Here is a 12173-nt window from a genome sequence, read left to right as displayed (position 1 = left end):
GTGACACAGATGGATGGAACAGAGAATCAGGCAATTTTTCAAAATAAAACATCTTTCGTATTCCGAAATAAATCAAATGGAATTAATGTAAATTATTTATTCTTTCTGTGCGGCCCGGTACCAAATGATCTGTAACCCCCGATCCGGGGGTTACGGACCTCTGCATTAGGTTATCTATTGTGTTTGTCAATCTCTCGATTTTCCTGCATCTAAGAGCTTTGTCTACATATATTGCACCCCCCCCCTTTTTTTATGTTCCCTATTTGTTGCAAACAGTTCATATCCTTCTATTTTCATTTCACTTGTTTTTTCATCGTCTAGCCAAGTTTCTAATATGCCAATTATTTTAAATTGATTGAATTTTGTCAAGTATTATGATGTTTTTTTTTATCTAGACTTTACTGTTTAAGTGTATATTACTGTAGTTTACCAAAAGAAGATGCAACTTGAACGCATTCATCTTCGACCAGACACATACGTTGGCTCCGTTGAGCCCATCACGCAGGTAAGTCAAATTGAGATTGTGCAGTGGTGCATAAATGAAATATCCTCGCATATACCTGTACATAGAGCTGGGTGATATGCTGATATACATCACGATGGCGATAGAGAAGTTTCTATCGTGTCACTTTTCTCATTTTGCGTCGATCGTCATTTGACACATGCATTTTCACAGCAAAATGCGAGTAATAAGAACGACAGACAAAGCTTGATTTGATAGGCAAAAACTTTCACTTGACATTCTTATGCCACACAATTACCATCAGGTGGCAGACTGAACAACACAGGGAAGTGAGTCATAAGTCATAGTTATCACACATTACAACCGTACAGTGCAACATTAAACAGTAAAACAGTAAATGAAAATGGACTTCTTTTTCTCGAATTGGAGAGCCGGTCACTTTTGACCATTTGACAGATTTTTGAAGGCCGACAGAAAACTGAGTTCTGCAGCTATGTAGGCAAGCACCGACCAGAAGAAAACTTGTATCCACTTTTTTCATCATCAGGATAAAAGTATTTCTGCCTTTTACCATACCAATTGCGGTAATGCATTTTGAATACGTTGTATCTCTTTTCTTGTACAAAATGTTTGGCCAGCCCTAATAGAATGTGGAAAATCCCCATTTTGTAACTTGATCACACAGGCAGATGTCGGTTCTCACAGATTACATTCAAATAATATTATGGTGCCAATTGTTTCATTTGCCTGAAAAGGGCTTTTGTCTTCTCTGCCCTGTCATCATGGAACTTGTTGCAAAAGGACTGGAAACAAACGGGACTTATCTCAGAGAATGACTTTGAATCCAGACTGAGTGCAAAGAAGATAGCCTCCTTAACCTGTAACCGTTTTATCTAATTTGGCTGACATTTTGAATGGTTGCAACTGTAACTTGTGTTGGCATGTACATGTATGTCATTTGAAGTGTGTTGCAACATTTTGCTGCCTCTTGGCCAGGACTCCCTTGAAAAATATTGTATCATATAAAACTAAACTGAGAGCCCGTTGTACAGTGTTTTCATTTTAAATATCATCTGTTTTACTTTTTGTTTGCAATATGTTGCACGATCTTGTCATTCTTGTAATGAAACTCATTCGTATTCTTTGGCTTTTGACTCCGCATGACTAACGCTTGATTTTAGTTTTATTGATTTTGTGCTTTCCCCTGTCTTTGTTCATTTGTTTTGTTGTATAATATCTTTGCTCCCTGAACAGCACTTTGTATACAGCGGTGGTCATTTTAAAGTGCTTTAACCTCCTGGGACCTGGCGTCCACATGTGTGGACATGACGTTTTGGGTTGTCAAGACTACAATGTTAAATTTTGGACTATAAGGGCCTGGCGTCCACTTACGAGGACATTACATCATGTAAAAAGATAATTCTTTGTTTTTACACTCATCAGGTCACAATTAGCCTAAATATCAAAGAGAAAATAAAAATAAACTAAAAATGCATGCCTTGCAAGAGTTCAGGTCTTAGGAGGCTATAGTTGAGTATTTCTTTAGTGCAGTTTTTGTACTGCATTTCCGGGTCTGGAATAGATTTATTGCATTTTCATTTATTTTAGTCAAAAGTTCAATTGACATTGTGTTCAAGCAAATTCAGTTCAGAAATTGAGGTGCCATTGTAGGACTAATCCAACTGTTTGAGTTGACATGTTTCTCAAATTTTAATCTTGCCCTGAGCTCAATGGCAAAAGGCTATTAAGGAGTAAACAAAGTTATGTACAAAATGTTTCAAGGGCGTACGCCACAGCTGCACATGCAAATTTGTGAGCCAACTTGAGAACTATATTTTTTTTTTGATAACGAGTGAAATATTTTGTTCATAAAATTCACACAGGCTAATGCAACGAATTGTTTCCGACAAACCTTGAGGCATCATAACAAAGTAACAACATCAGGCTTGTAGCGTGTATCAGAAAAACAGGTGCATATGAGGGCAAAATGAAGGGTACCATTGTCTTTGGCGCAAAAAAACAAAAACAAAAAACAATCTCGAAAATTCTTGTCACGCGGACCTGCGTCACGTAGCCAGCTAATCATGCACACCGCCGAAGACCTCCTACAAGTCGGCATGCCTTTTAAAAGGAGATGAGCTGCAAGACATGAAGTCACTCTCCAGACACGGGATCACCTCCTGTCATCGTCTAAGTGTGGGAGACTTTCTTGTCCGAAAATGAATTCCAACCGCTTCAGACTTACTGCCGCGCTGTGTGAGTATTCGCTGATTCCCTGATGAAATCTGTTTCAGGAATGAGGAGGGATGATTGAGCATAATCGATGCTAACGTGTTTTTGACTGTGTTGTGTCATTGACAAACCACCTTACTCTTAAAATATGCCCATGTCATTTCTTTGATCTAAAGACAATTTTTGTTTTCCACAGTGCTGGGAGCAACCGGTTTGCTCCTCACAGCAGGTGACTGTCAACGTTTGTCCAATATTCATTGGGTAGTTCCCGTTTCTTAGAAAATTAATTCATACCAATTTTTAATATTTTGCAGTTGCTGCATCTGAGAACCGAGCGACCACCTGTGATCATGAGGACGGGAACGTCCACCGCTTAGACTGCCGTAAGACTTGAGCCAGTCTTATTTAAACCTTCACTGACTTAAAGTTCTTTGATTTTCTGATCTAAAAGAGTCATGTTCAGATGAACTTTTCCCCATGTTGATTGCTGTCTGTCTTGGTGTGACAGGTCATGGCGTAATCAGTGTGATTGACTCGGTGTGGGGTCGCTCAAACTCGTGGGTCTGCACTGATGAGGGCCAATCTCATCTAGAGCTGGCCAACACAGCCTGCCTTCAGGAAAGCACCGTGGACGAACTCAAGACAAAGTATGCATCGGGCCCAAGTTGTGAGAATTGAAACGTGCTTGTTTTGTTCAGATGATGAAAATGTATAGGAGGATCTGAAAATCCATTTCTCAACCAGGCTAATTTTTGTAACAACTTGAAAGGACTGATGTTTTTTTGCGCGCAGATGCAATGGCAGGAAATCATGTGAAGTGAGCCTGACTGGTTTCCACACTCATGGTACCTGTGATGGCACCTTCAAATATCTGCAGACCACCTTTACCTGCCTGGAACCAAGTACGTCTCCGACATTCTGTGAAGATTTTACACAATTCCAGAACTAACATTGAATTTACTCCGACAGTGACTGTGGTGGCTTGTCAGGGGGCCATGGCACACTTGGATTGTGGTAAGAACTTTTTATATTATTTGAGAGTTTTTTTTCCCCCTCTTGAGGACTAGTAAATACCAATACGGTATAGAATTATTGTAAATGAAAATTAGGCCATACCTGCCTGATGATATTGATAATGCTTGACAAAAATGGCATGTTCAACAGGCGTGTACACACAATAAAATGGCTTGCACCATTCAACAGCCATAGATATGGCTATGCTATGCAATAACTTTGATTGGTGCAGCTTAGCCTGTTTGACTCAAGTTTTTCTATTCTAGAACTAAAAGACTCTGACAAATTACAGTACCAAAGGGGATTTTGAGCTGGCTGGACAGTCTCATTCCATGAAATCCAGAGCTCAATGATTCCGGATATCTCAAATCAGGATTCAAGTGGTTACAATCAATGTCTACTCTTCCATTTCATCACCACCATTCTTTCCCCTTATCCCAACAGCAGGTTTGGGACACGTTACCATCGATGGTGCAGCCTACGGACGCCGCGACCAGACCACATGCTCCGAGGGAAGGCCCTTCGATCAGCGACAAAACGTCAATTGCCTGGAGCCATCAACTTCCCTGGTTGTCAAAATGTACAGTAGCACAATCTTTTTTTCCCAAATGCACAGTAGCACAATCTTTTTGTTTGTTTCCCCATCCCTGAAACTAAGCCCATTTTCCTCATTCAAAGGTGTAAGGGGAAATCCACCTGTTCAGTCCCAGCCAGCAATGCAATGTTCACCAACCCATGTCAAGGCACCTACAAGTACTTGGAGATTTCCTACGTGTGCAAACGTAAGTATGTTAGCTGCATTAAAGAGCGGTCAGTGTTGTAATTTGAATATTAAAATGGCTACCCATTAAAGGCCAGCCTTCAAGTTTTTTTTGACTAATTGTATGGATGTATCAGATTTCAAAAGCATTTCTTGGACTTCAGCTTGCACTGACTTTTCTTTCTCTCCCCAGCTCCTGAGGCTGATAACCCGGATGTCCTCTAAACAGTTCTGCCATTTGGTCTGGCTTCCATTCGAGCGAATTATTCAAAGGCTCAGCCCGCTCCTTAATTTAGTTTCCGCCAGACGTATTTTGGTATCGCGTGATGACAGCACCTTCCAGTTTCCGGGTCTGCGTCCTGCTCAAGGCCATTCCTTCAATAATAAAGATAGCCATCACAATGCAAACATTTGTTGTCTCTGCTGTTTTTCATCCTGTATAAGGACAACTTATTTGATCTATGATAATAAAATGTTGGTTTGTCAAAGCATTATTGGTGAAAATAAGCTTTCATTCTTGGTTACTGACTTGATGCACAACGACTGAACCAAGTTGGATGCTAAATAGTATTGCCGCATACCTGTACAACATCCCTCTTGGGCTTTCACGCACTTGCCCGAAAAGATAAGGACGTAATTGTCACTCCTGACTTTCGTCAGTAGGTGGCGTCTTGTGTTAAAAACAAACTGAATGATTTGGAACTAATTTCATGAACATTCACAAATTCTTACAAACATCAATCACAAACAGCCTTTACATGCAAATGCAATATAAACTAGAAAAAAAACGCGTTTTATTTTTCTTCCATCATCAATCACAAACAGCCTTTACATGCAAATGCAATATAAACTAGAAAAAAAATGCGTTTTATTTTTCTACCATCAGTGCAAATACTTTTAACAATTTATAATGTATCAACTGTATACAACCTTAACTTGAAAACCTATTGGGCAAACTGAAAGAAATGAAAGTTCATACATATACATATATATATATATAAGAGTGATTGTCATTTATTTCTTCTATTAGCAAAGGGCTACAATAAACAGCAGAAAATGTATTTGTGAAATAAGGTTTTTTATTTTTATTATTTCACCTTTAAGACCACATTATCCATCACAAATTTCAACTACTGGACAACATCCTTCTATTTTCCAATCTGTCTTATCCTCGCAAGGGTCGCAGGGGGTGCTGGAGCCTATCCCAGCTGCCTCTGGGCAGGGCACACCCTGAACCAGTTGCCAACCAATCACAGGACACATAGAGACGAACAAACATCTGCGCTCACACTCAACCTCACATCGAGGGACAATTTTGAGTGTTCAATCAGGCTGCCATGCATGTTTTTGGAATGTGGAAGGAAACCGGAGTACCCGGAGAAAAACCACACAGGCCTGGTGACTATTCTACTATTCTAAAAATGTGTAAGATTTAGCACACCATACAGTAAGATTCAGATCCTGTATGTCTGACCTGAGTGATTCAGGCGATGCTGAACATGACCATTTCTCAACTGTTTAGAACAGAAACAAAGTAAACTTGAGTAATTGTATCATCTTTGAGGGGATTTGGGTTGATATAATAGTGTGCTGAGAGGAGGTATGTGGTGCCAACTGGGGATTAGGATGTGCAACACTTCAGTCTTCCAATCTTGGTTCGTGATTATCAGCCAGGTTTCACAAGAGATTCAACAGATTTCAGCGACAAATTGAACATATTTAATGATTTGAATATTTTGAGAGGTGAAGCTCAAAAAACAAAAAAGCGCATTTGTTCAGTTTGTGGTGGAGGGAAACCCAGCCCACAATATCTGCACAACAGGAGCACATTGAACATTTTCACAGTCACAAATGCTTTGTGCATTTACACTCCATACGTACAGTTTAAAAATATATATTTAAAAAATGTCAACAACTTATGTTTCCTTCCCATGCAATGCAGAAGGCATCTTTTTAACAGAAAATCTTTTAGTGTCACAGAGGAATTCCAAAAGCATTTATCTGACAAAAACACAACGAAGCAACAATCTAAGGATAAAACATTTGAACATTATGTCGGATTTGTTGAATCAACAACATTCTGCATTGTTCAGCTTGAGGACTAATCTTTTGACTCATAGGTCATTTTGTGCACATTCTTTGTCATTTTCCTTCCTAATTTTGCACACATTATTCCTATTTTCCATACCTTGTCTTGCAGCTAAAAATGTTTTTTCTTGAGAAATGTGGCCCATGCTTTTGAAAAGAAAACATTTTTGTAAAAAAAGGCATTGTATGAGAAATGGTCGAGGAAGTCTGTCTTTATTCACATCGTTACGTTCTGTGCGGCAATCTAAAAAGGCAAACTGGACATATGTACATTGCACTTTGGAAAAACAAAATGAAAATAAAGAGAAGGGAAAAACACAGTCCAGCCACATATTAACCCATTAAATAAATCCGACGTTGAAGTCATTTACTGGATGTTTTTTCTTAGATCAGCTCGCTTTTTAAAAGTTTAATCCTACAGAGTCCTACAAGGCAACGAGTCTTTTAAATACCAAGTAATTCAGAGTTGCTGCATGCTTAGTGTCTGGGACCACTCAGGCGGGGGATACCTTGGGAGAGACAAGAAGACAAAATATGTCAGTGAGTCTTGCTTTAAACCCTTTTCTTCATGACACATACCCAACCCAACACAAAGGTTACCATCAATTCTCAGAGGCATCCAATGAAATGGAATGTCCAAGTAACCCACCTGGAGTGGACAAGAGTGGAGGGCGAGAACTTTTGAGGGAGGGTGGAGCCCCTCTCATGGCATGGGGTCCTCTTGGGCCCTGGTGACGAGGTGGGAGGGGCTGCATGAGGGGGCTGCATAGCAAACTGGAGCCACTATAGGAGTTGTGCAAGGATGGCGGTTGTTGCAAAGAGAGCAGTGGGGGAGGCTTGGTTTTCGTATGAGAACCTAAAAGTGAGGAATCCAAACATCGAAATGTTACAATTATTGTAAAAATGACCGATTCGACTCACTTGGTTTTTCCATATGCCGCCGTACAGTACCTCAAAAAACACTTAACCCTGCCCAAGTCACACTAGAATGGGCAACAGTTAACTCCAGTAGTGTAGTAAGCGTAAATGTTCGTTGAAAAAACAAGGCGAAGGTTTTAGCCCTCAAAAGTATATCATTATATCAGCATAATTATTGTAAGCCACTGTCACATTGCACTTCGATATAGAATTGTATTGAACGATATAGAATTGTATTGAATGACTCAATTTAAATATATACAACACATAAATTAAAATATTTTAAAACAGTTGCACTGCACTCAAAAAGTTGATTCAAATTTAACAGTACTGTATTAAAAAGTTTAGGCCACAAACATTACACACAGTTTTAGCATTCAATTAACTGATTCTTTCGACTCTGCTAGAGGGAGACTATATATCACTTGCATCACTGATAAAACCATATAAATGTACAACCACCTGACCATATAGACCAAATAGAAAATAAATACATAAAAACAAACAAAATTTACTGCTTGCCCAGGTGCGAGCAGATGAAAAATTGAATTTCACTCTCTCAACTTTTAGGAGCAAAACACCACTATTACATGCAGTGTGGAGCCACGATGGCAACGGATTTCTCATACTCAACCTTAAATACTTGTAAAATTATTCAAGTATGGAAAAACTGCAATTCCAGTTTCCAAGCATTTGCTTTGGTTGGCGACATAGAACCGACTCGGGCCCGTGTTGTGAGGTCTTCACCTGGTGATGGTAAGAGTGGCATCGGTGTGGGCGGAGGACAGTCCATTAGCGGGCGCCCTGCTTCACTTGCGCACTGAGGCGGCCCAAGCGGGGTCGGGAGAAGGGGAGGCGGCTTTCCCGGTCCAGAAGAGAACATTTTGCCCTTCTGTTCCCTGCCGTTGCTCGCTGGTGACAAAACCCAGGCAGAGTTAAAGAGATCGATCCCAGGAAAGTAACAGAACCATCGGTGTCGCTGACAAGACTGAGCGGCGGCACACCTCTCAAGTGTTCCTGCCGGGCGCGGACAAACGCGAGGACGGTTTCCAGCTCCTCGGCATAAACGTGCACGCCATCGGACAACAGCTGGAGGGACTGGCGGATCTCCGAGGGAACGAGGTGGCGCTCAATCTTTTCCCGATCCAGAAATTCCCCAAGCAACTGCGAGGCCTGGGATGCAATGTCTGCGGGGTCCCTTTGTTTACTTTCCTTCCCAACTCCGCGCCTGTGCTCTGCTGCAACAAAATCCATGGCCTGCTCTTTGGGCATGTTGCGGTGGACTGTGGGTGAAAGTGGAGGGTTAACCCAAATGGGTCAGAGGGGGCTCAGGTGGGATGACGTGAAAGTCAACGAGATGGAACATTGAAGTTGCTGCAATGCATTTTTTTTGGATCTTCACCTTTGGGTTGGTTTTACATTAAATGTAGTCATGAGCTACCCGCTGGTTGGCTTCTGTTTCAGTGTGATGTCGTATGTTGCATTGGTGAATTGTTCATTAGGCCCGTGCAAAGTGTGAAGATGTCAGATTTGATCAAATTCATGGACCGACAATCAAAGGTTAAAATGTGAGAAATGTGGCTTCATTTTGATTTTTCATCTCAGAGGTTATGGTTGAAAAAGTATGGTAAGTAAATGTTTTATTTAAAATTGAATTGACATGTAGTTTTAATGAAAGTGTGCATTGTATTAAAATAAAATATAAGCTGCAACATGCGAGGTGTACAGCTGAGTGTTTTTTTTTTTTTTTTATGACAACTACACTTTGCTACAAATTTGATTTTAAACCCAGCAAGGTAACAAATCCCCCAAACCACTATCTGAAAGACACAGGAAGCAATCTTTAGGATTTGGATGGCACATTTGGAAGCAACTCGGGATGGGCATGATACTTGATTAGGTGGTCCATTGACCATGAAGATGTTTTCATTCTAGGGATTAGGGACTTGATTGTTGTGAATTGCATCCAAATGGAGTGCACTACAGCAGGGGTCCCCAACCTTTTTTGCCCCACGGACCGGTTTAAGTCAGACAATATTTTCAGGGACCGGTATTTAAGGTGTGGCGGAATTAATACAACAAAATAATATGGTATGAGCTGCGTGAAAACTGTGGTGTTTTCGAAATATAATAATAAACACAAGGAGCGTCTAATCTGGTCGCAACACTCTTATCGCTCTGGTAATGTTTAATGCCTTCAAAATACGATACAACGCAAATTCAAAGTGCATGAAAATGACGACTCACCACAGCCCCGAGCTTGATTTTCTGCAATCAGACAGTCCCATCTCGGGGTAATAGGAGACAATGACACCTCAAGTGTGTGGTTTATGTCCAGTCTACTTTGTAATTTTGTTTTAGTCGCTGTTGCTGCATAAACTCCCCACCTCACACAGGTAGGATGTCGGAAATAGCAACAGTGCTATTGTGGCGATCTCAGAGTATTCAGCCATAACTTTGATCCAGTTGTTTCGAACGTACTTTTAAGGCCGCCGTCATTTGCGATATCCAAGCAGCTTTTTTACTCATTTTGCGGGCTTTAGCGTTTTGTTTATGAGCGTCGTCGGTCACGTGACCGAGAAGTGTGGCTTGACGTGAGTCAAGCGTGACACAGACGGATGTAACAGAGAATCCGGTAATTTTTCAAAATAAAACACATTTCGTATTCCGAAATAAATAAAACGGAAATAAGGCAAGTTCTTTCTGTGCGGCCCGGTACCAAATGCCCTGCGGACCGGTACCGGTCCGCGGACCGGCGGTTGGGGACCCCTGCACTACAGTACTTGGCAATAACCAGCAAGAGATTTTGTTGATTCTTTCTCAATTATCGAACGAAGCTGACGACTACTTTTTCTTGAAACAAAGATGTGGGAGGGAATGGTGGGGTCACACACGCCGATTTTTTCCTGCCATCTTTGACTAATCCAAAAATATTTTCAAATACATGTACTTATAGTGGAATACATCAGACATGTCCTCCACAGTCAGTCAAGAAAATGCCATCAGATGCCCATCCACAGAGACACTCTCACACATGATGCTCCATGAATAACAGGCCAATCCGCTCCAAATAACGCTGAGCAGTCGAGAAAGCTCAAATCTGGACATGTGACCGAAATGTGCTCAGCTATGGATGTCGAGAGCCGATGGCTGAGCTGGGAATTCGTCTCATGCTTCATTTTAGTTTTCTTTTCTACAAGTTGGGAAAGAGAGGCATGAAGAGGAAACTCAAGTTGGAATAAAATGCCATTTTCTTGAAACACTCATCGTATGCCATTCTGGGGCCGAGTTCATAGATGCACGCCATGTCAACTGTGGATATAATGCAGTGCGGTTTGAGATGTATGAAAGGGAATTTGAAGACTTTTGCGGGTTGATTTCAATAATAATAATGGAAGGTATCAAAATGTACATTTGAATTCTTTTGTGTTGTGTTTATAGATAGTTTGGATGACATTTTGACAAGATTTTGTGTGTGTACTGTACATTGAATGCTGGTGGGGGAGTGGGGCTTAGAAAAGGGATGGAGATTTGTCATTGGAGGTGATTCTGAGGGGCGGGGACTTACTTTTGAGGGGCTCTGAGAAAATGATAACAGTGCAGGAGGACAGAGCTACGTTTGTCTGCTCCACCAGAATACATAACGGGGAGCCAACACCTCGGACATCCTGCAGGGCTTGCGTCAGGCCCGACTCCGCCTGCAGGTAGAGCATTTCCACTGACAGGCCACGCTCCTGCAAGCACTGGTTTAGCGATTTGGGGTAATCCCTTTGAGAGGAAGAAAAACATGTTAACCCAACACCTCGATGTTGACTGACTCAACTGGAACGACCAACCGAAATCAAATTAATGCAACGCAGCAGAGAGATTAGCTTGAGGTGACATTTTGATTTGAAAGTGTTTTCGAACCCGGTTAGATGCAGACTGAGAAGGTGATGTTTGGAGTAGGTGAGTGACAAATGTCAACAATTTTGCGGTCCAAATCAGGTGGTTCAATTGGACAGTAAACTATGAATGGAGGTGATTTCCATGTAATGTTGTGATGGCATTGTGAACTTTGTGCGTGCGTATCATTTTCCCGTGCTATCCATCATTACAAGCTGAGAATAACTTGAAACGGAAATATTTGTTGGCCAAAAAGTCACGTTTCATTTTCGCCATCGGTTGAGTGGTGAACAACAACAGTTTCAACCATAGTATCAAATGACGTTGTTTTCAGCTTTTTGTCTTATAACTAAGAAGTGTGACAGTGCGGTATTTGCATGAGGGGCTCGAGCAATATATTTAAGAAAGATTGCATGACTGTTTGTACAAAGGCATCATTGTGGGAAAACATTTTAGACTGATAGGTTGGTCAATTAAACACTAAAACCGTTTTCCTCTGAGTGGCGGCAATTGGAGCTTTTGTGTTCATCTGTCATATTTGAAGGGAGTGTACTTTGGTGTGAAACTCATGCAAGTGGGCAATCGAAATGACGTTGCTAATGTTCTGTTTTTGCACGAGCAATCTGAGTTGGAGTCAGAAATGTGAAGATGTTGCTGTGATTCGAGTCTTTCATTTCCTTCTGTCAGGTTCAGAACTTTTAATGTTGAACAATAATTAAAAATGGTGGGCAGCAAAAAAAAAAAAAATCAAGAAAGGAATTAATGTTAAGCACAGTCTGCAAGCAAGGTAACATTTCAACAAGCTTTAAATAT

At 41.0% G+C, this 12173-nt stretch overlaps 2 protein-coding genes across 2 annotated transcripts in view; one reads left to right on the top strand and one right to left on the bottom strand.

Annotated features, from left to right (window-relative positions):
* Positions 1-2598: 2598 nt before the first annotated feature.
* Positions 2599-4879, top strand: LOC109507551 (L-rhamnose-binding lectin CSL2-like). Its single transcript, XM_019857056.1, has 9 exons — positions 2599-2719; positions 2892-2924; positions 3010-3078; positions 3204-3342; positions 3488-3597; positions 3665-3709; positions 4157-4289; positions 4388-4491; positions 4663-4879. The coding sequence occupies exons 1-9, from the start codon at positions 2683-2685 to the stop codon at positions 4692-4694; spliced, it is 702 nt and encodes a 233-aa protein (XP_019712615.1). The 5' UTR covers positions 2599-2682; the 3' UTR covers positions 4695-4879.
* A 991-nt stretch (positions 4880-5870) lies between these two features.
* The window catches only part of LOC109507552 (nuclear receptor coactivator 5), an 11039-nt gene continuing 4736 nt past the window's right edge, over positions 5871-12173 (bottom strand). Inside the window, exons 6-10 of the mRNA XM_019857057.1 lie at positions 11044-11243; positions 8480-8758; positions 8223-8387; positions 7207-7413; positions 5871-7066 (exon numbers count right to left, since the gene is read on the bottom strand). Coding sequence (XP_019712616.1) covers positions 7035-7066; positions 7207-7413; positions 8223-8387; positions 8480-8758; positions 11044-11243 — 883 coding nt within the window. The 3' untranslated portion in view covers positions 5871-7034. The remainder of the gene's footprint in view (positions 7067-7206; positions 7414-8222; positions 8388-8479; positions 8759-11043; positions 11244-12173) is intronic.

The sequence above is a fragment of the Hippocampus comes genome, unplaced genomic scaffold, assembly GCF_001891065.2.
Source record: "Hippocampus comes isolate QL1 unplaced genomic scaffold, H_comes_QL1_v1.1 scaffold186, whole genome shotgun sequence".
Taxonomy (NCBI): Eukaryota; Metazoa; Chordata; class Actinopteri; order Syngnathiformes; family Syngnathidae; genus Hippocampus; species Hippocampus comes.
This window is presented reverse-complemented; position numbering and strand designations above follow the sequence as displayed.

What these genes read in the sequence shown, in the direction of transcription:
- LOC109507551 (XM_019857056.1), top strand. Translation starts at nt 2,683, where the DNA reads ATGAATTCCAACCGCTTCAGACTTACTGCCGCGCTGT. An exon ending in GTGGACGAACTCAAGACAAA is followed by an intron (nt 3,343 to 3,487) that starts GTATGCATCGGG and finishes TTTTGCGCGCAG; the next exon opens with ATGCAATGGCAGGAAATCAT. An exon ending in ACTTCCCTGGTTGTCAAAAT is followed by an intron (nt 4,290 to 4,387) that starts GTACAGTAGCAC and finishes CCTCATTCAAAG; the next exon opens with GTGTAAGGGGAAATCCACCT.